At 57.0% G+C, this 19,367-nt stretch overlaps 2 protein-coding genes across 4 annotated transcripts in view; one reads left to right on the top strand and one right to left on the bottom strand.

Moving 5' to 3' along the window:
* Window positions 1-380: 380 nt before the first annotated feature.
* On the top strand, window positions 381-3,864 carry SLC22A31 (solute carrier family 22 member 31). Of its 3 annotated transcripts, XM_025042873.1 has the most exons (8): window positions 633-776; window positions 873-1,027; window positions 1,335-1,503; window positions 1,692-1,837; window positions 1,932-2,040; window positions 2,160-2,374; window positions 2,761-2,872; window positions 3,382-3,864. In XM_025042873.1, exons 1-8 carry the CDS (start codon window positions 763-765, stop codon window positions 3,686-3,688), a joined length of 1,227 nt encoding a protein of 408 aa, XP_024898641.1. In that variant the 5' UTR covers window positions 633-762; the 3' UTR covers window positions 3,689-3,864. The 3 variants fall into 3 exon arrangements, with proteins under 3 accessions (XP_024898640.1, XP_024898641.1, XP_024898639.1); XM_025042872.1 differs by having other exon boundaries at window positions 381-776; window positions 873-1,837; window positions 2,761-3,864; XM_025042871.1 differs by having other exon boundaries at window positions 661-1,837; window positions 2,761-3,864.
* A 133-nt stretch (window positions 3,865-3,997) lies between these two features.
* The window catches only part of CDH15 (cadherin 15), a 28,777-nt gene continuing 13,407 nt past the window's right edge, over window positions 3,998-19,367 (bottom strand). The window contains exons 2-14 of the mRNA XM_015600302.2: window positions 16,786-16,944; window positions 16,431-16,586; window positions 15,719-15,863; window positions 11,068-11,228; window positions 9,980-10,108; window positions 9,368-9,553; window positions 8,121-8,374; window positions 7,266-7,408; window positions 6,866-7,102; window positions 6,399-6,638; window positions 6,115-6,251; window positions 5,720-5,887; window positions 3,998-4,725 (exon numbers count right to left, since the gene is read on the bottom strand). Coding sequence (XP_015455788.1) covers window positions 4,513-4,725; window positions 5,720-5,887; window positions 6,115-6,251; window positions 6,399-6,638; window positions 6,866-7,102; window positions 7,266-7,408; window positions 8,121-8,374; window positions 9,368-9,553; window positions 9,980-10,108; window positions 11,068-11,228; window positions 15,719-15,863; window positions 16,431-16,586; window positions 16,786-16,944 — 2,328 coding nt within the window. The 3' untranslated portion in view covers window positions 3,998-4,512. The remainder of the gene's footprint in view (window positions 4,726-5,719; window positions 5,888-6,114; window positions 6,252-6,398; window positions 6,639-6,865; window positions 7,103-7,265; window positions 7,409-8,120; window positions 8,375-9,367; window positions 9,554-9,979; window positions 10,109-11,067; window positions 11,229-15,718; window positions 15,864-16,430; window positions 16,587-16,785; window positions 16,945-19,367) is intronic.

Raw genomic sequence — 19,367 nt, 5'->3', positions numbered from 1 at the left:
ACCTCACACTTGCCCTCTTGTTGGTGTGCTAATCGATCAGCTCCCCACCAGCTTTCGCAAGCGATTTGATTTTAAAATAAAAACTCTGACGTAGTGTGACCCACAACAGTTTGTTAAGCTTGTAAAAAAAAAAGGCACAGGACACTGGAAAGGGAGGTGAGGAGGTGCAAAGCTGAGGTCAAGGGCCCTTGACCAGGAAAAGCAGGTAAGTACAGCCCTGCTTTTGAAGTGAGTTGCTCTTGAAGCAAGCAGGGCAGGGGAGAAGCGAGGGTGAGGCCCTGGGGGGCCAGGGCACAGCGAGTAGTAACTAATGTCAGCCCAGGGCCAGCCATGGGAGGAGAGTGAGGGCTGGAGAGAGGTGTGTGAGTCTCCATCTGGAGAAAAGCAGAAACCAGACTTGGGGTTCTGTGTGGGCACTCTGGGGACCGCAGGTCGTTACCCTCTGGGGGCTCAGACCAGGAATTTTTCCAATTCCACGTGAGGCTCACCAGAGCCAGGAAAACACATCATGTGACCTTGAGCAGTTCCCTTGCCCTCTGCCTCAGTTTCCCCTTTCCTCCAGGGAGGAACTGGAACAAGACATCTAGGGGGCCCTTCCAGCTGGATATTCTGGGGACTCCAGCAAGGGGGGTGGTTCCTGGCTGGCTGATAGGTAATGGGTGTCCCCTGCAGTGGAACCTCGTGTGCGAAGATGGCTGGAAGGTACCACTGGAGCAGACGAGCCACTTCTTTGGCTGGCTGCTGGGCTGCGTCATCCTGGGCATGGGCTGTGACCGGTGAGGTGCTGCCCCTCCCCTCCAGCCCCTGAACATCCAGCTAAACGCCTGAGCTTTCCTGACCTACATCCATGTGTATTCCCCACTGGCCAACAGGTTTGGCCGCAGGGCCATGTTTGTGGCCTCCCTGGTGCTGGCCACAGGCCTGGGGGCTGGCGAGGCCTTGGCTGCTAGCTTTCCTGCCCTGCTGGCCCTGCGGCTGTTTCACGGTGGGGCCTTGGCAGGGGCCTTCCTCGCCCTCTACGTGGCTCGTGAGTACCATGGGGAGTCAGACCGGGCACCCACTCAGGCTAGGCCTCCGACCCTGCTGGAGGGGGACATAGGTGGCATGGGAGGCCTCTCCAAACTTCTTTTGAGGGTTCTTCTTGAGAAGATGGGAGGATACTGTTTGCTCTGTGAGCTCTGCTATTTGAGGGCAGGCTCAGGTGCTGGAGTGGGCAGTGAGTTGGCCTCAGATGTCCGGCTCCTGAGCAGGTCGGCGGCTGGTCCTCAGAGCCCTGGACCGAGCAGCCTTCCCTTTCGAGAGGCCTCGGCCTCAGGCCATCTGTGTCTGCCCAGGCCTGGAGCTGTGCGATCCACCACACCGCCTGATGTTCTGCATTGGGGCCGGCCTCTTCTCAGTGGTGGGCACTCTGCTGTTGCCTGGGCTGGCCCTGCTCGCACAGGACTGGCACCTTCTGCAGGGGCTGAGTGCCCTGGCAACAGGACTCCTGCTGCTCTTTTGGGGGTAGGTGGCAGGAGACGGGAGGCTGTGTGTATCACTTCCCTCTGCACTTCCATGCAGCACCAGGCATGTGGATATGGGACAGGGACACAAAGCCATGTGATGTCCTGCCCCCGGGACCAGGGAGGGGGCATTGGCCCTTGTCATCCCTGTGGGGAGGAAGCTGAAGTCATCCTTACTCACCCCTCCAGGTTCCCAGCCCTGTTTCCTGAGTCTCCTCGCTGGCTGCTGGCCACTGGGCAGCTGGCCCGAGCCAGGAAGATCCTGTGGCATCTTGCCGAAGCCAGCGGCATGGACCCGGAGGACAGCACTGAGGAGGAGAGCTCCCTGGCTACAGGTTCCTTACGCATCAGCCAGGAGAAGGGAGGCCTGGGTGCTGGAGGAGAGGTGTCGCCCCCTCATATGCACCTCATGTCTCCTCCTGTCCACAGAGCTGGACGTACTGTTTGCAGGGAGCCCCCAGCCCCGGTACCACTGGGTCCTGGAGCTCTGGCACACCCACATCACCTGGAAGAATGGACTCATCCTGGGCTTCAGTTCGTGAGGAAGGGAGGGCGCGGGTGGGCTGAGATGGATCGGTGTCCCCCACCTCTGCTGGGGGTTTAGTCGCCAGAGTCCCCAGCTCTGGCTGAACCCAGTAACTTCGCCCTCCTTCCCAGGTTGGTCAGTGGGGGCATCAAAGCCAGCTTCCTCCACAGACTGTTCCCTCATGAGCCCACCTTCTACGGGCCGTACTTCCTGGCAGCTGGCCTAGAGGTAGTGGCCACCGTCTTCCTGCTCCTGACAGTGGATCACTGGGGACGCCGCCTGATCCTGCTGCTGGGCACCTTGGTCATGGGCCTGGCATCCCTGCTGCTCCTCGCCGGGGCCCAGTGTGAGTGCAGTGCCCTGCAGGCTAACAGGGTCGTCCTGTTGGGCTGAGGGTCAGCTCAGTGGTGGGGAGGGTCCTGGGATCGGCTCCCTCACCCCATTCATTTCTCCACTGGGCACCCAGGGAAACAGTCCCCCAAAGTTAAGGGATCAAAAAGATCTACATGAAGGGGCTAAACATAAGGGTCTGGTTTGGACAGGGGCAGCCCGGAAGAGCTGCCTCCACCCCCCCACCCCCCGCCCCGCACACAAACAAGCCCAGAGTGCAAGTGCAGGGGTGAAGGGTTGGGGAGGCCAGGCCCAGCAGGGCCCCTGGGACATGGACGAGGGGAGGGATGGCCTTGGAGTGGCCCGACGTGGGCAGTGTGGGAGCCCTCTCCTTGTCCCCAGACCTGCCAGGCTGGACCGTGCTCTCTCTTTCTGTCCTGGGGCTCCTGGCCTCCCAGGCCGTGTCCATCCTCAGCAGCCTCTTTGCAGCTGAGATCTTCCCCACAGTGATCAGGTGAGCTTCAGCCACATGGCAGATGCGAGTCCTGCCAGGCCAGCCCCCAGAGCCCCCCGGGGACCGGACACCCCACACATTTCCCTCCCTAGCTTAGCTTGAAGACTTCTCCATTCTGTCGTGAGCAGAGTTCAGATTGTCTTTTCCTGAGTGATGTGGGGGACACTGGCACTGAAGGGTCTGGACAACAGCTCAGGAATAGAGGAAGGGGAGACGCAGGTGTGAGGAGGGGCAGAAATGAGACAGCCTCCAGAGAGGGCAGAATTCCAGGGGAAAAATCATTGTCCAATTTTCTGTTGAAAAGAACAAAACTTGTTCCAGGGCAGGGAGGAGCAGCTTTTCCACAAAAGTGTTTTCAGTTTCGTTTTCCTGGAGCTCCCACACCTCTGGCTCTCGCTGGGTCCAGGCCTCCCTGGGGGCACTGGGAGTTACAGGCTGTGTCCACGTGCCCATCTGCCTGTGAGGGCGGCCACCTGCCCAGGTTGCCCACACCGTGCCCTCTCCTGCAGGGGGGCAGGGCTGGGCCTCGTGCTGGGTGCCGGGTTCCTGGGCCAGGTGGCCGCCCCACTTGCCGATGCGCATGGCCGGCGGGGCTTCTTCCTGCAACACGTGGTTTTCACCTCCTTCGCCATCCTTGCCCTGCTGTGTGTCCTGCTGCTGCCCGAGAGCCGTGGCCGCAGGCTGCCCCAGTCACTGCAGGATGCTGACTGCCTTCGCCGCTCGCCACTCCTTCGGGGCCACCCTTGCCAGGATCACCTGCCCCTGCTGCCATCCTCCCACTGCCGGGCCCAGACACAGCTAGTCCAGGAGGGGTGACCCTGGCTGGACAGACACACTTCCCCTCGGATGGCCACATCTCCGTGTGGGCAGAGGGGTCTCAGGGAGGTGCCATGGGGATAGTGTGAAGGGGGAGTCCCCTCTTGGGTCCCTTGTTCCTCGGGGTCCTGGCCCCTACCCCCCACCACTTGTGGAGGATAAAGGCATCCATAGAACTTGGCATCCTCACTGGTTCTTCCCTCAGGCCTCATCCCGGGGCTGGAGGGGGCTCCCCACTCTAGGCTCAGTACTCCAAGGCAGTGTGCCCACAGCCCCATCCACTGCCCCCAGGACCAGCCCTCTGCTGTAGCCTTGGTGGGGCTGGGGTGGGGTGAGGCCCTATAGGTCACTGTGGCAAGACAGCACATTTTCAATTCACATTTGCTGGAGAGCTGCTTCCTTTTATACAAAGATGAGATCTGCATGGGGGGAGACAGACCTGAGAATGGGGGTGGCCGACTCCCCCCGCCCCCCACCTTGCAGGTGACTTGGAACAGGGCTATCGGGCCTTCAGGATGGGAAGGGTGCCTCCTCCCTGCAGCTCCACTCCAGGCTTTGGGCTCTGCCCCATGGACTCCATCCTCCCCTGGGAGAAGTAGGCTGCCCAAGGTCCCCAGGCATGGAGCCAGGTGGCTGCTTCTGCCGATCTTCCCGGTCACGTGACAAACCGTCGGCATGTCTAGTTGTGCTCCTGTAGTCAGGCTGTCCATCTTGGTAAGGATGCCCACCCTACGTGTCCAGGTGGTTGTACCCTCAGCAGGGTGGGTACAAGTCCTCATCAGAAAGCTCCTTTCTCTGTCCTGAGTGGCCACTGCATCCTGCCCTCATTCAGGCCCTCTGGGGGTGCCATACAAGTCAGCCAGCTGTGCGAAGCGGGGGCCCCAGTCCTGGAGGCAGCTGTAGTCTTGGTCCTCATCACCCAGGCTGGACAGGATGGAGCTCAGTGTCCCTGCCACAGACCCATCCCCTTCGTAGTCATAGATGAGAGCTGTGTCGTAGGGTGGGACGCTGAGGTCACTGTCCGCAGCCTCTAGGCCCTATGGAGAGGTCCCAGGAGCTCAACACCCATGCACACACAGCCCAGCTGCAGTACAGGGTCAGGTCAGCCTGAGGTATGGCACCAGGAAGGGGCAGAGAAAGTCTGAGGGGTGATGAGGTGTTCTTGGAGCTGCCTCAAGTACGTGATGGTGGGGGCACCATTGGTAGTCCCCACCCCAGAATGCAGATTGAAAAGAGAAACTTCTCTCTGAGCAATTCTCCTTCCTTGGGGTCATAACCGTCACCAGCCCTCCCTGAGGACTGTGTCCTACCTGAGGCTTCCAGACACTCCATCTGGGAGACCAGCTGGTTCTGCCTCTTAAAGATTTGGCAAATGGTCTGTCACCTCCAACTCTGCCGTCACCTTGTCAGTGTATACACTGGCTCCCAAAGGGACCTGCACCAGGACCTGGCCCTTGCTGGGTATCTGTCAGGGGCGTTCTCGGAGCCAGACTGCTAAGTGTATGCAGGCGTGGCCCCTGGCACACTACTGACAAGTACCTGCATGCATCCTCCGCTGCCTACCCAATTGGATTTTCCATGTTCTGGGCATCTCCTCTGTGGACCTCAGGACGTCACTGCTGCTGTGTCCAGAGGAACTACTAAGGATGCCTGGATTCAGGGGGCAGTTGCACTTCCACCGGCAGGGGGCGTTAAGTTTCCTCAGCCAGCGCTTGGTGGACAGAACTGCAGGGCAGGCCCCAACCAACCTCAGCTCAAACCAGGCGCACCGCTATCTGGCGCGGGGGGTCACCAGCCTCCTCTTCCCACAGGACTTTAGTGCCTGTGGCCCCTTGTTCCCCCAGCTTCACTCAGCTCTCGGGTTCTCAGGAGCTTCCTCGAAGCTCTGCCAGCAACCCCAGCAGTGAGCCCACACCCCATGACAGCACGTGCACAGGAGTAGACAGAGACGTGGACATGTGGTGTGCGTGTATGGGTATGTGCATGCCCATCTTAGTTCCTGCCCTCTCCGCCCACCCCTGGGAGACCTACATCGTTGATGAAGTCTGCGATGTCAGCAGGGCTGGCGGGCAGCACGCGGGGTGGTGGGGGCCGTGCCCGGCCGAATGGAGTGTCCCGGCGCAGTGGTGGCCGTCCCAGAGGGGTGCTCAGGGTTGCCACCTCTGTTGGGTGGCGCAGCTGGCTGATGTCGTAGGCATCCTGTGGACAAAGTGCATGGAATTGAGCCAGGATCCAGGACAGGGTAGGTTTCCATCCCAGGCACCTTCCCGAGACAGGCCTCAGGAGTTTGGGCGTAGGGAGAGAGGATCTGGGGAGGCCCCTCCCCTTGGATCCTAGGGGCTGGCCCACCACCTGGACTCCCAAGGACCTTTCCCACTGCCCAGCATTCTGAAACGGCACGCTGCCCACCCCACCCCTGCCCTTACCTGGTCCTCCTCCCCGCCCCCTTGCTCATCATAGTTGAGGATGTTATCTCTGAGATCGTCCTGCAGCCCCTGCAGAAGCCCCTTGTCCCACGACTGCTGCTGGAACCGTGCAAGGAGGGCCACGGGCAGGGCGAGCACTGGGCAGGCAGACAGGGCTAGGTAGGTGTTTGGCAGGTCTGCATGGGGGCTATGTGGGGCATGGGGCATGGGGAGTGGGGGAGGAGGGCATGGTGTCCCAGGGTGCCGGGGTCTGAAGGCAAGGGTCTCAGGGTGCTAGCACTCACGGAGCAGCAGGATGACACTGGCCAGCACGATGACCAGAGCACTCAGGCTGATGCCCGCGCCCCCAGTCCTCAGGGCAGCAGCCCCTGGCAGGCAGGTGCCGTCCCGGCTGCAGCGGCACACAGTCACGTTCAGGGGCTGCTCGCGCTGCTGGGGAGGCTGCCCTGAGTCTTGGAGCAGCAGGCTGAGGCGGTGCAGCCCCTCCTGGACCTGGTGACGTAGCCGCAGGCGCGCATGGCTCACTGTGGAGAGTGCCTGAGGTCAGCAGGCCCCTCCTGGACTGGCCATGTCCGCTCCATGTGCCATGGGGATCATGGAATGATGGGTCTGTTTCCCTTCTGCCCACTGGGCCTGATAACTAACCCCTGCCCCCTGCCCCGCCTGAGGATACACTCAGGTAGGAACACGTGTTGAGTGCCCCCCCAGGTCCCAAGGCTGGACCCTCAGGGTGGGGGAGGGTGGAGCTCACTGTTAATCTGGCTGAGGCTCCAGTTCCGGGCCAGCTCTGGAAACCTGGGGCTCAGCTGGAAGTGGAAGGGGGCCCCATGGGGTGGCAGGTCCTCATCTGTGGCACTGAGGAGAAGGCCAGAGCCTTGGTCTGGCTTGCTGCACAGGCTTCCAGAAGGTGGGGACAGCTCAGGGGCATGATCGTTGACCTCCAGGATCTCAATGGACAGGGTCCCAGTGGCTGTGCAGGGCGGGGAGGCTGCAGGCAGAAGAGGCCTGGTGGGTTCCTTGTCCCTCCTGGAGCCCACTGCCCACCTACAAGTCTGCTTAGTGGAAGGCCAGCTCTTAATCCTTGGGCAGCAGTGGGGACACCCAGCCTGGGCTAGGAAGCCTTGGAGCCCAGGTGTGGGCTCAGTGCTCACCATCGTCGTGGGCCAGGATGATGGCCCTGTACCAGCCATCCTTCAGGAAGGGGGACGCCGGGCTGAGCACACGCCGGGTCTGGACCCAGCCCGTGGCTCCATCTACTTGCAGCCAGTCCTCAGGGTCATAATCCTTGGAGTAGCTGTCAGCCAAGGAGGGCAGGAAGGGACAGGGTGACCCTGAGCCTACACGGGACACCCTCCAGAGGTGTGGTCACCCAGACACACACATACATACATCTTCCCCATGCATATGCGCGCACGCAAGCGCACACACACACACACACACACACACATGCCTTTGAGGCCTTAAGCTGGTGTTTTCTATTCCAAATCACAGATGAGGAAACTGGCTCAGGGAGGCAGGTGAGCTGCCCGGGGTCCCATGGTGACTGAGTGACACAGTATCATATCCATAAGATTCAACCCATGGGCACCATGGACACAGACACAGATAATGCAGGGCCGGGCTGGGGTTGAAATCCAAGATTTCAACCAGGGCCAGTCCCATGAGAGCAGCCCTCGCCAGAATGAACAGGGCTGGGCACTCAGAAGCTGGCCAGGACAGACAGCGGCCATGTCAGTGTGCAGTGTGCCCAGGCCTGCCCTACGGAACAAGGTCGCACCAATATGCACACACGTGAGCCTTGAGACTCCCTGAGCTGTCAGGGACACACACAGGTGAGCCCTCCACACTCTGACCAGGGCCCTGATGGGAACCCTCCGGGCACAGGGGCCGGGGTACCCTCAGCTGTGCTCCTGGCCTCAGCAGGGAACCAGGGAAACAGAGGAATGGGGCCATCAGCTCCCTGTGCCTCACCCCCAGGGCCCCTGGCGCAGGGGCAGTGAGGTCACCTGAGCCTCTGCAGCTGCTGCGTGTCAGGGTCTTGGGCAGAAAAAGCGGCCACAGGAGTTCCTGGGGCTGCCCCCTCGGCCAGGCTGGTCCGCAGTGGGTTCTCCTGGAACACGGGCGCCTCGTTCACGTCCTGCACTTGCACTCTGACCCTGGCCTGGCCCCGCTCGGGCCTGGAGGCCACCGCCTGCAGGGGGGCCTCGTTCCGCACCACAACTCTGAGGTCATACTGGTCACAATTCTCATAGTCCAGAGGCTGAGGGGTGGGGGGATGAGGAGGAAACAGAGCTGGTAACCTGCTCAGGACTCCAGCCCCCACTCACGTTTGGGCACCTGAGCTACGGGGCCTACGGGGCCAGGAGAGGCCTCCACGGTGGTGCTGCTGACCCCTGGGGTGGTCCTTGGAGCCCCCTACTCTCCTTCTCCTTTACGGCCTTGGAAAAATAAAAATTACACGGGACAGAAAAGGCACAAGGAATAATGTAAAAACGATAAAATAAATACTTATCTCTCAAACTGAATTTGTTGGGTGCCGTGTGGTCAGTTTTATGTGTTGCCTGGTCGGGTGGTCCTCCCCAGTGACTGAAGCAAACACTCATCTGGGTGTTGCCAAGAAGGTATTTGGTGGATGTGGTTAAATTAACTTCTATAATCATCTTGCTTTAAAGAAAGAAGATTATCCGGGACCATCTAGGTGGGCCTCATCGTAGTTGAAAGTCTTTAAGAGCAAAACTGAGATCTCTGAGGAAGGAATTCTGCCCCAAGACTGCTGCACCAGCTCCTGAGTTGCTGGCTCACCCTACAGATCTCAGACTGGCCCAGCCGGCCTCCATGATGGCACGAGCAAGTGTCTGGGAATAGATGTCTTCACATATCAGTGTCTAAATATATCTGCATCTCTACACGTATATACACACGTGTGTGTACATGTATCTCTTACTGGTTCTCTGGTTTCATATCTGGCTGATGCAGGTGTCGTCTGTATTCATACACACTGATCACACACGTAAGGTGGCAGCACGCTGTAAATCACACACAGGCTTGTGGGAGTGGCCCTGTTGCCCTGTGGTCAGTGCGGCCTGAGCCTGCAGTGCCAGCACTGCCCACCCTCTTGGCTTTGTCCCTCCCTCTGCTGTCTCCTGAAGATGCACAGAGGGTCCAACTGGGGTCTCAGGGTGTGGGGAGAGGTGTCCTCCTCAGCTCTGCCCGTGGCAAGACCTGGGCACGGGGAGCCGTGCACCCTGCTCACCTTCACCACAGATAGCACGCCCTCGTTGGTCTTGGGGTCTGTGCGGATAGCAAACTGTCCATTGGGGTCGCCCTCCAGGATGGTGAACCTGGCCACCCAGTTGGGTGAGCCTGGCAGGTCCCCGTCCTCCACCTCAAGCCGCCCCACGTCAACTCCGCTGACGGCCTCTGTGGCTTCCATGAAGAACTGCAGGACACCACCCTGGTTACCTCCGGGGTTGTTGGGGTGGGGACGCCCTCCCTCACTCCCTCCTGGCTAAGTCTGCTGCCTACCCACTGGGGGTGTCTTCCCAGGTTTGTCTGCCTTGGGAGTCACTGTTCCCCCAGGGGCCCCTTGAGTCCCTCTCTGTAGGACCAGCTCCCAGCTGCACAAGGGCTTGGGGGAGACATAGAAGGGGTATCTGGAATGTTTCTCCCAGGGTCTCTCTCTGGCTCTGCCTGATTCTGCTTACCGCTCACAAGCACCGCCTTTGTTGACCCCCAACTCAGGTCTCTGTGGTACTTGTGCAGGACTCCTTCCCCAAAGCACCCAGCCGCCCACCCTCCCCGCTGGGCCTGAGGAGGGAAGGTCATCCGTAGCAGGGGCTGGAGGGGGTGGGGACAGTGGTGGCACCTCATCCCTGGTGAACCCAGGGGCATTGTCATTGATATCCTCAACAGTGATGATGGCTGAGGCGGTGGCGGTCAGGCCATCTCCAGACATGTCTGCCACCTGCAGGGTCAGATTGTACACGGCGACCACCTGGGGGGATGGCAACATGGGGTCAGGAGATAGGGTGGGAACAAGGCCAGGGCTGGCCGGCTGCTGTAGGGCTGGGGGCGGGGCAGGGCAAGGAGCAGGCCACCTGTGAGCTCGGCCCACACAGGCGAGCCCTGTGGGCAGCAGAGTCCCCTGCTCCAAGCACCAAGTGACTCCAAGCACCCTGCCTGCTCCCAAGCTCTGGGGCAAAATGTGCTGCCTGGCCTCTCAGGGTCTGACAGCACCACTGTCAACCTCCGACTCTGCCCCGGTGCAGGAGGGAGCAAGAGATCAGGTACCAAGTCAAATAAACGTATGCGAAGCACCTACTGCATGCCGGGCACGGAGGGGCACCGACGAGCTGAGTCCCTGCCCTGGGGCGTGGCAGAGAGAGAGAGAGATGGAGACCACCTAACACAGCGAGGGACCAGACAGAGCCACACAGGTGGCTGTGGAGAAACCAAAGGAAGCTTCCCAGAGGTGCCAGCGGTGACAGGCAGCAGTGGTCCCAGCTGCTCTGTCACTCCAGAGCACAAGTGGCTGCTGTGGGGCTCGAGAGGTGAGGGGATGGCCCTACCCCAGGTGACGAGCCTGAATGCTGAGTAAGGTAATAAGGTAGGGAGATTTTTGGCAGAAAACATGCCGAGAGTGTGTCAGGGACAGGTGCCATGCTGAGGGCTTTTCACGCCCTCTCTCAACCTAACTCCACAAGCACACAGGAGGCAGGTGCACCCCAAGCTGAGTCTCCACCCAGAGCCACCGTGAATGTCCGCAGCAACTGGGGGCCCCCTTCAACTGTAGGGGAGGCAGGGTCTGGGTAGGCAAGGCCGGGGCAGAGGGCCCACCTCGACATGAGCTGCTCCTGCTCAGCCAAGAGCACCAAAGAGGTGAGCAAAGATGAGCCAAATGTGACACTGGCTTCCCTGTCCCTAGCTTTCGAAGTGGAGCGGTGGTGGCCTCACCTCTCGATCCAGGCCTACTTGCACCGTTCGTATCTCCCCTGTGTGCTCGTCGATGCTGAAGAGCTGGGGGCTGCCCTGCTCCAGGATGGAGTACCGCAGGGCCGCATTGTCTGTTTCTGGGTCGTCAGCATCCGTGGCCTCAGCCGTGGTCACATAAGTGCCTGGGAAGGATGAGGACACGTGTGTGCGATACCCACAGTGGCAACCCCTAACTCCTGCCCCCCTGCAGCCCACTATGCCAGGTCCAGACCCCTCCCCGCATCTGGCCTGCGCAAACTTCAACGTCCAAGCCTTTTGTCTTGTGTTGTTTCTGGGGGAAGACACAGGAGTGTCTGTTATAGGGTCGATAAGAGCTGACACCTGTGTCTCCCACAAGACACCGAGACAGCCAGGCAGGGGCTGAGAGCACTGGGTCCAGGTGAACAAGCAGAAGAACCTGCGCTGACCCTGAACCCCAGACACCTGAGAGGCAGATGATGTGCTGGCATGCCGAGCAGGTGCTGTCCTCAGCCCCACCTACAGACATTCAGAGACAATCTTCAAAATAAGTGCTTAAATGCTTCAAAATGTCAGCATCATGATTAAGGAAGTAAAAGACTTATATAATGAAAACTATAAAACATTGCTAAAAGAAGACATAAGTAAATGGAAACACATCCCATATTCATGGACTGGAAGACTTAATCTTGTTAAAATATCAGTACTAACTGATGTGAGGTACAGATTCAATGTAATCCCTATCAAAATCCCAAGGCTTTTTTTTTTTTTATATAAATTGAAAAACAATTCTAAAATGTATATGAAATTTTGAGGAAACCCAAATAGCCAAAACAATCTTGAAAATGAAGACTAAAACTTGAAGACTTACACTTTCTGATTTTAAAACTTACTACAAAAGTCTAGTGATCGAAAGTGTGGGACTGCCATAAAGACAGACATATAGGCCAAGAGAATAGAATAGTGAGCCCAGGAATAAACAAACCCTCACTATATGGTCAAATGATTTTTGATAAGGAGGCTAACACAATTCAATGGGGGAAAGGAAAGTCTTTTCAACAAATGGTGCTAGGAAAACTAGATATCCACATGAAACGAATGAATTGGACCCATAATTATCTGGCACCGCATACAAAACTGAAAACTCACAATGGATCAGAGACCTAAATGTAAGACCTAAAACTATAAAACTTAGAAGATAACACAGGGCAAAAGCATCATGACACTGGATTTGGCAATAATTTCTTGGATATGACACCAGAGGCAACAAAAAGAAAAAGAAACAAACCGGACTTCATGAAAATTTTAAAAATTTGTTCATCAAAAGACAGTATCAAGTGAAAAGACAACCACAGAATGGAAGAAAATCATACGTAAGGGATTAGTATCCAGAATATATAGAGAACCCCTAAAAACTCAATAATAAACAACCTGACTCAAAAACGAGCAGAGAACTTGACGGGCATTTCTCCAAAGAAGACGTACAAATGATCAATAAGCACATGAAAAGATGCTCAACATTACTAATCTTTAGGGAAATGCAAGTAATAATTACACCCACTAGGGTGGCTACCCAAAACACAGAAGATAAGTGCTGGCAGGGAAGTAGAGAAGTTGGAACCCCGTGCACTGTCGGTGGGAACAGAAAATGGTGCAGCCACCGTGAACAGTATAGCAGTTACTCAAAAAATTAAAAACAGAATTACCGTTCGACCCAGCCACTCTATTTCAGAATTAAAAGCAGAGTCTCAAAGACACACTTGTACACTCATATTCGTAACGGCATTATTCACCACAGCTAACATATAGAAGCAACTCAAGTAGCCATGGACGAATAAATGGATAACCAAAATGTGGTACATACGTACAACGGAATATTATTCAGCCTTAGAAAGGAAGGAAACCTTGACACATGCGACGACATGGTTGGAGAGTATACTCAGTGAAATAACCCAGTCACGAAAAGACAAATGCTGTATGATTCCACTCACATGAGGCCCCTACAGTAGGGACAGAAAGTAGAACGGTGGCTGCCACGGGCTGGGAGAGCGGGGTGGGGAGTTAGTGACTGAGGGGGACAGAGTTTCAGTTTGGAAAGTTGGAAAAGTTCCAGAGATGGTTGCTGGTGACACTCATGCAACATTTTGAATATATTTAATACTGTTGAACTGCATGCTTAAAAATAGTTAGATCAGGGAGGTAGATGAGGTAAAAGGGGTCAAACATGTGGTGACAGAAAGAAATCGAACTATGGGCGGTGAACACACAATGCAATATATATGTGCCTTACTCTTGAATTGTACACCTGAAGCTTACTGGATTCCATTAACCAATGTCATCATAATAAAAATGAATGAATGAATGAATGAATAAAATAAAATCAGTTTTCTCCCTTTTTTCAGGAAAACAACCAAAAAAAAAAAAAGTTAGAATGGTAAGTTTTATGTTATGTGTATTTTACCACCATAAACGTTTTTTTAAAAGTCAGCGTCAAGAAAACCTAATGGCTAAGGGACTGTTCCAGACAGAGAGATGAGGAGGCCCTGGTGCTTGCAAAGAAAAAGTCAGTTCCGCCCTAATAATGAGAACGAGTGCGTAATCCACAAAATAGCACTTATTTTGAGTTCGTCAGATCGGTGAGGGCAGAAGGCACCCTGATAAACCAGAATTCGGGATGTGACCAGCTTCTCTGAGGACAGTGGCTTTCGCCTTTGTTGGAGCAAGGCAGGAGGACACAGCCACCGCAGAAGCAGGAAGAGAAGAGGTGAAATTGGATCAGACTCTCAAAGGCTGAGCGTGGGCTAGCATGACAGCTCACAGTCTTGGGAGCCCCCACCCAAAGGGATCTCTTTCGTCTGTGCTTTCCACAGCATCCCACAAGGGCTGATGAGAGAGACCGGGGCAGGAAGAGGCCCTGGAAGGCACCTATGGCTCGGGCCTGCAGGGGCTGCCTAGGTTGGGCTGAGCAGGAGAACTGGAGAAGCCTGCTGGCGCTCTGTACTGTTCACAACTGCAGGGTGATGACGGGGTTGCTGGGGGAGGAACGGACCCTGCTCTAAGCAGGAGGACAGACAGGCGGTTTGCCTTGGGGAAGGGGCAGGAATCCTGAAAAAGCTTCACCCCAGCGGCTCAGGTACACATGGACCACATATAACTGAGACTCCTGCCCCTACCAGGAGCCTTGCCCAGGTACCATGCAACAACAGTCACCCTGGGAGCAGGTAGGGGCATGGAGAGACCCCTCCGTGGTGGGCATGCAGCCCCTGCTGAAGTCTGAAGTGCAGCAGAAATACCAAGAGAAGCCCCAGGAAGCTGAACTAAACCAGCAACAGAGGCCGAGGCTGGCCCACCTACAGATGACACCTGCCTGCTATCTGCCTCCCCAAAGTGAGCCATTCCCCCCGCTGCCCATTCCCAGGCATTCACTATTTACCTCCATTTCTGCTGTTACCCACAGAAGAGCAAGAGAGGAAAAAAAAATCCATCCTCCAAGATCGAGCAGCAAACACTGGGGCTTTTACCTGACAGACCTCTGAAAGAACTACTATTAGTGTGTGAAAGGCTCTCATGGAAAAGGTGGGCAACATGCATGAACAGACAGGGAATTCAGAGTAGACAGGAACTATAAGATGAGGCAGGGTTTTCTTTTGCTATAAAAAACAGTATTGGGCTATTGGTATATGTCAATATTAACTTCCTGATTTTGACAAGTATACCGTGGCCGAGTTATCATTATATATACTGACGGCATCAGGCTGGCAACCAGCAGTGAAAGAAGGGAGGGAAGGAGAAAAGGTTAAAAGCAAACACACTACGCAGCACATCTCCGGGAAGGGCATACAGGAATTCTTTGGAACCTTTCTGTACGTCTTAAATTATGTCAAAATGAAAAGTTAAAAGTAAAGAAAAAAAAGGATTGTCATTTTAAGTCATGAAAAACAAAACATGGGATGAAATAACTATGCGTGGCAAAAGAGGACACACCTCTGCCATGAATCAGTGCTGCGGTCCCATCCGGAGAGGGATGCACTCTGCTCGCCTTGGATTTGACCAGCCCCCTGAGAGCAGGGGGGAAAGAAGGGCTCACTGTCTGGAATGGAATCTGTCTGCCCTGGAACAGACTCAGACAAGTGAGAACCTTCTGTAAAGACTGTTAAAGAACAGAGGATTGTGTGTTGTTTGCCGTCAAAATGTAGAACTAAGAAGCAATAAGAGGGAGTGACTGCTTAATGGGCTTGGGGTTTCCTTTGGGGCGGGGGCGGGGTGGGGATGAGAGTGTTCTGGAACGAGATGAGGTTGCACAGCACCGTGAAAGTACTCAATGCCACTGAAGGGTTCCTTTCTAAATGTTTAAATTTGTTATGTGAATTTCACCTTAATTTCAAGGAAGCAGCAGCAGCAGCCCGAGCTTTGCTATCCACAAATCCTCTCATAAATTTTGGAAGAATTGGGGGTTTGAAATTTATATTGAAGTGGAAAGTGACTTGAGTTGACTTGCGGAAATTCCCTTAGTTTTGGAGACTCTATTTACTTATTTTGAGACTCTTTGAAGGACCTTGAAATTCTTGCTAAAGGAAAATCCTGAACTTCTGACCCACCCAGAGCCCCTCCCGCGTGGGAACAGTGGGCGCGGGGGGCCGGGCTCCTGCCTCACCTGGGATGGCACCCTCCAGGACTCGGCCAGCAAACACCTCCTGCTGGAAGACAGGCCTGTTGTCATTCTGATCCACAACCACGATCTCCAGGTCCGTGGGCTCCTCCAGGGTGGATCCTCCCAGGTCCAGAGCGAAGGCGCGCAGCTGGTCAAGCAGAGATCAAGGACGGAAACTGTGATCCCCAAACATCTGTGGCTCCCACGAGGGCCACTCGAAAGGGGCAGTAAGTGCGGCTTTGTGTTTCCTTATTTCCCTCCGCACTGCCCTCTCTCTCAGATCTCTCAATCCCAAACCCTCTGAGGGGTGGGTTGCGTGGTGCCTTGCCCGGGGTCCGCCCCTGCGAATCAAGGGGTATTTGCTGATGGGATTTGGCAAGACCACGGGATTCTCCTGACACACCATCCCCACCAGCATAGCCGGGAGAATTGGCTATGGGCGAAGAGGGTGACATCAGTGTCAGCTGGTTCTTTCCAGGGGGGCAGCGCCCACCCTTCCTGCAGTCCTCCCGCCAGGGCCAAGCTGCTCCTCCATGGAGCCTTGGTTTGCTCCTTTGGTAAATGGGGATAGAATCCTGAACACCTGCTTCCTAAGGTTGCAGGTCCTAGTTCCAAATCCCCGAATCTGCCCCTCAATTAAGGACACCAGATTTTGCCGGGGAAGCTGTCTTAGCCAGACATGGGAACAGAAGGCTGGAGTGGGGAGGTGCCCCACCCGGAAGCGGTCTGTCTTCTCCCGATCCAGCACGGCATTCAGGAACACCTTCCCTGTGAACTTGTCAATGGAGAACACGTCTCGAGGCTCCTCGTCCACACCGGGCCCCTGGATGCTGTAGATGACACTGCCCAGCTGCTGCTTGTCCGACTTGATCTGCAGGGGTAGGAAATGGGCTGGGGGACGTGCCCTCAGCGGAGGGGTCCTTCCCTCTCTGAAGTCCTGGACCCTCCCCCAGTGAGGGTGGGCAGCTCAGCCTGTGGCTCCAAGGGCTCCTCCGTTTAAAGCACACATGTTCAGGGACCCATGAGGACAGCCAGCCCTGGCTCTGCCCACTCTGGCCCCTCCCCCTCACCTGCACCAGCGGGTAAGGAAGGCGCTTGTGGTTCTCCGACACACTGATGGGGGGGATGACCCAGGCTCTCCGCACACGGCCCGGCGTGGGAGCCCGGCGCCAAGGGAACAGGGTGCTGGGCCTCCTCAGCCCCAGGACCCCTAGTGAGAGGCCCAGGCTCTGCAACAAAGACACAAACAGCCTAGTGACCCGGGGAGCAGGCAGTGCTGAGCCCCATCCCCCTCCTGGCCAAGGGCGAATGAGCTGTCCCCTCCCTGGAGGGCAAGGGGCACCTTGACCCCCATCAGAGCCCTGAGCTCATGGCTCTGGGAGGCCCCGACAGACACACCCCCAAGCTTGGAGCCCCCAAAGCCCAGCGTGTATCTCCTGTCCTTGCCCTGGGGCCCCTAACCCAATGACCAGGAGTTGTCGCAGACCCTGGGTGACTGGGGGGAACTGGCCATGCTGTGCCCCCATCTCTTCTTCCAGAGTGTCAGGCACTGCCCCCCATGTGACCCAGGGGCGGCTCAGGCGCCAGGGCCTGGAAGGCATGTTGTTCTGGGGGGGTGGGGACCATGGCTGGAGGGGAGGCGAGTGATGAGGGATGGGAACAGCTGGCCTGGCTGCGGCCCCTCCCCAGAGCCCCTTGTGGGTAAGGAGTGTCGATAAGCTGGGCACAAGAGAGGCGGGTGTCCTGGGAGCACTCCTGCCCCTCCACATGGCTGGATCTGTCTGAGGTGGGGGTGTGGGGGTTCCTGGCTGGCAGGCCGGGGCAGTGGGGGGCGGGGAGTGACACGTGGCCATCCCAGGCCTCCTCAATGCTTGAATTCTTGAGGGTTGGTGGAGGTCAATTAAACCAATGCTTTTGTCAGAAGAGGCCCAAAGAGGGGGAGCCGCCATCTGAGGTACAGAGTGCCCCAAGCCCCCCATTCCCCGCCCCACTAGCCTGTGCTGTTTTTCTCCCAGAACTGTGCAACCAGGTGCCATTTTCACACAAATACTTTAGTTCTTGAAAGCTGGGGGCCCTTGGGCATGCTCCTCCCTCCTTATCCCACAAGCCCAGGGGCCTGGGGAGCCCTGTGTGTGACGTCCCCCCAAGCTGCAGTGCCCCTGGGGCTGCAGAGGGATGATGAGCATTGGCAGCCGTGCTCTTCCCACTCTACCCCGGGGGAGGGGGCATTCAGGCACACCCCCAGACCAGGCTGTCACCACCAGCCGAGCTCTGGGGTCAGAAGTGGGCCGAGAGCACAGTAAGTAGCGCAGAGGGGCTGAAACTCTCTCCAGACCCACTGCCAGCTGCCTGTCACCACAGATAGTCCCGCCCTACACTCAGATGGAGAAACCGAAGCCCAGAGAAAGGACTCATCCTGTGAGTCAAGAGCAGGTGGCAGCGGCTCCAAAACACATCCTGTCGGGATGGCCCTGGTTTAAACATAGGATCTCCGTGCTGGCTCCTTGACTGGGTGCTGGCTGTCTTGAGTGTGAGCTCAGGCACGGAGGTATTGGGGCCCCTTCATGCTCCCCAAATTACAACCGAGGCCGACTCTGGTGCAGCTCTTGAGGGGTACAGAATCTGGCTGAACCTGGGGATATCGGGGGAGGAGAAGAGGGCTCGGTCACCTGCTGGGGCCCCGCTCAGTTTGGCTGCAGGAGAATGTGAGATGTAACCTGCCAGGCCTGTCAGGCCCCCTCCGCCATTTGCAGCTGCCCCCTGCCCTGCCCTCCTCCTAGGCCCAAGGCAGGGCATGCCAGCTGGGGCGTACAGAGGGGACACGCCCTCCTAACCCCTTTCCTAGCCACCAGCCCTCTGTGTCCCAGGGCATGGCTCTGGGAACTGTCCGCCCTCAGCCAGCGCCTCCAGAGCCCTGGATGCTTCTGAAGGGGGCTCCCTTCTAGTCAAGGTGGACTGGGTGACCCCTGAGGCCCCTCCAAGGGGGGCACAGGCTCCCTGCTGCCTCTCTCCTCAAGTCCTCAAGCACCGCGCCCCCACCCCAGCCAGTGCTGACTTCTGCTCTCTCACCCTTCCAGCCATGCAGTCCATGGAGGGCAGCATGGGATGAGGGGGGCTGGAGGCCTCAGGGAGCAGGGAGCCACGACTGGTGAGTGCAGGGTGCGCAGGGGTGGGACAGGGGCCGAGGCCGCTGCTCTGTGTAATCTCTGGTCTTTCCTCTCCTCTGTCACCTACCGCTTCTGCTCAGGGCTTGTTCTCTGTTCCCAGGGCCCGGCACAGTACATTCTCAGACACTTTGTTGACAGAATGGCAGTAACATCCAAACTAAAGCTGACCTCTCCGATAGCCCCAGGCCACCTCTCCAATTCTGGAGTACTCCCACCATGTCGCCTGAAATGCCAGGGGCATGTCACCTGCAGGGCCTGGAGTCCATGTAGCAGAAACCCAGTTTATAGGAAGGACCAGGTGGCTGGCCAGGGCCCCCGAGCCCCCTGTATTCAGACAGATGGCAGCGCTGGCATTTGAGCCTGCCCGGGGCTTCTCGCCAAAACCACCCAAGCACAAGCCACTTCCAGGTCCGCATGGAGTTCCCGCCAAGTGGAGACCTGCCTACCTTTGTCACCGTGCTACTGGGAACTGTTTCTTGAGTATG

Source organism: Pteropus alecto, unplaced genomic scaffold (assembly GCF_000325575.1).
Source record: "Pteropus alecto unplaced genomic scaffold, ASM32557v1 scaffold7, whole genome shotgun sequence".
Classification (NCBI taxonomy): Eukaryota; Metazoa; Chordata; class Mammalia; order Chiroptera; family Pteropodidae; genus Pteropus; species Pteropus alecto.
Note: the sequence above shows the minus strand (reverse complement) of the source record. Positions and strands in the feature narration are given on the sequence as shown.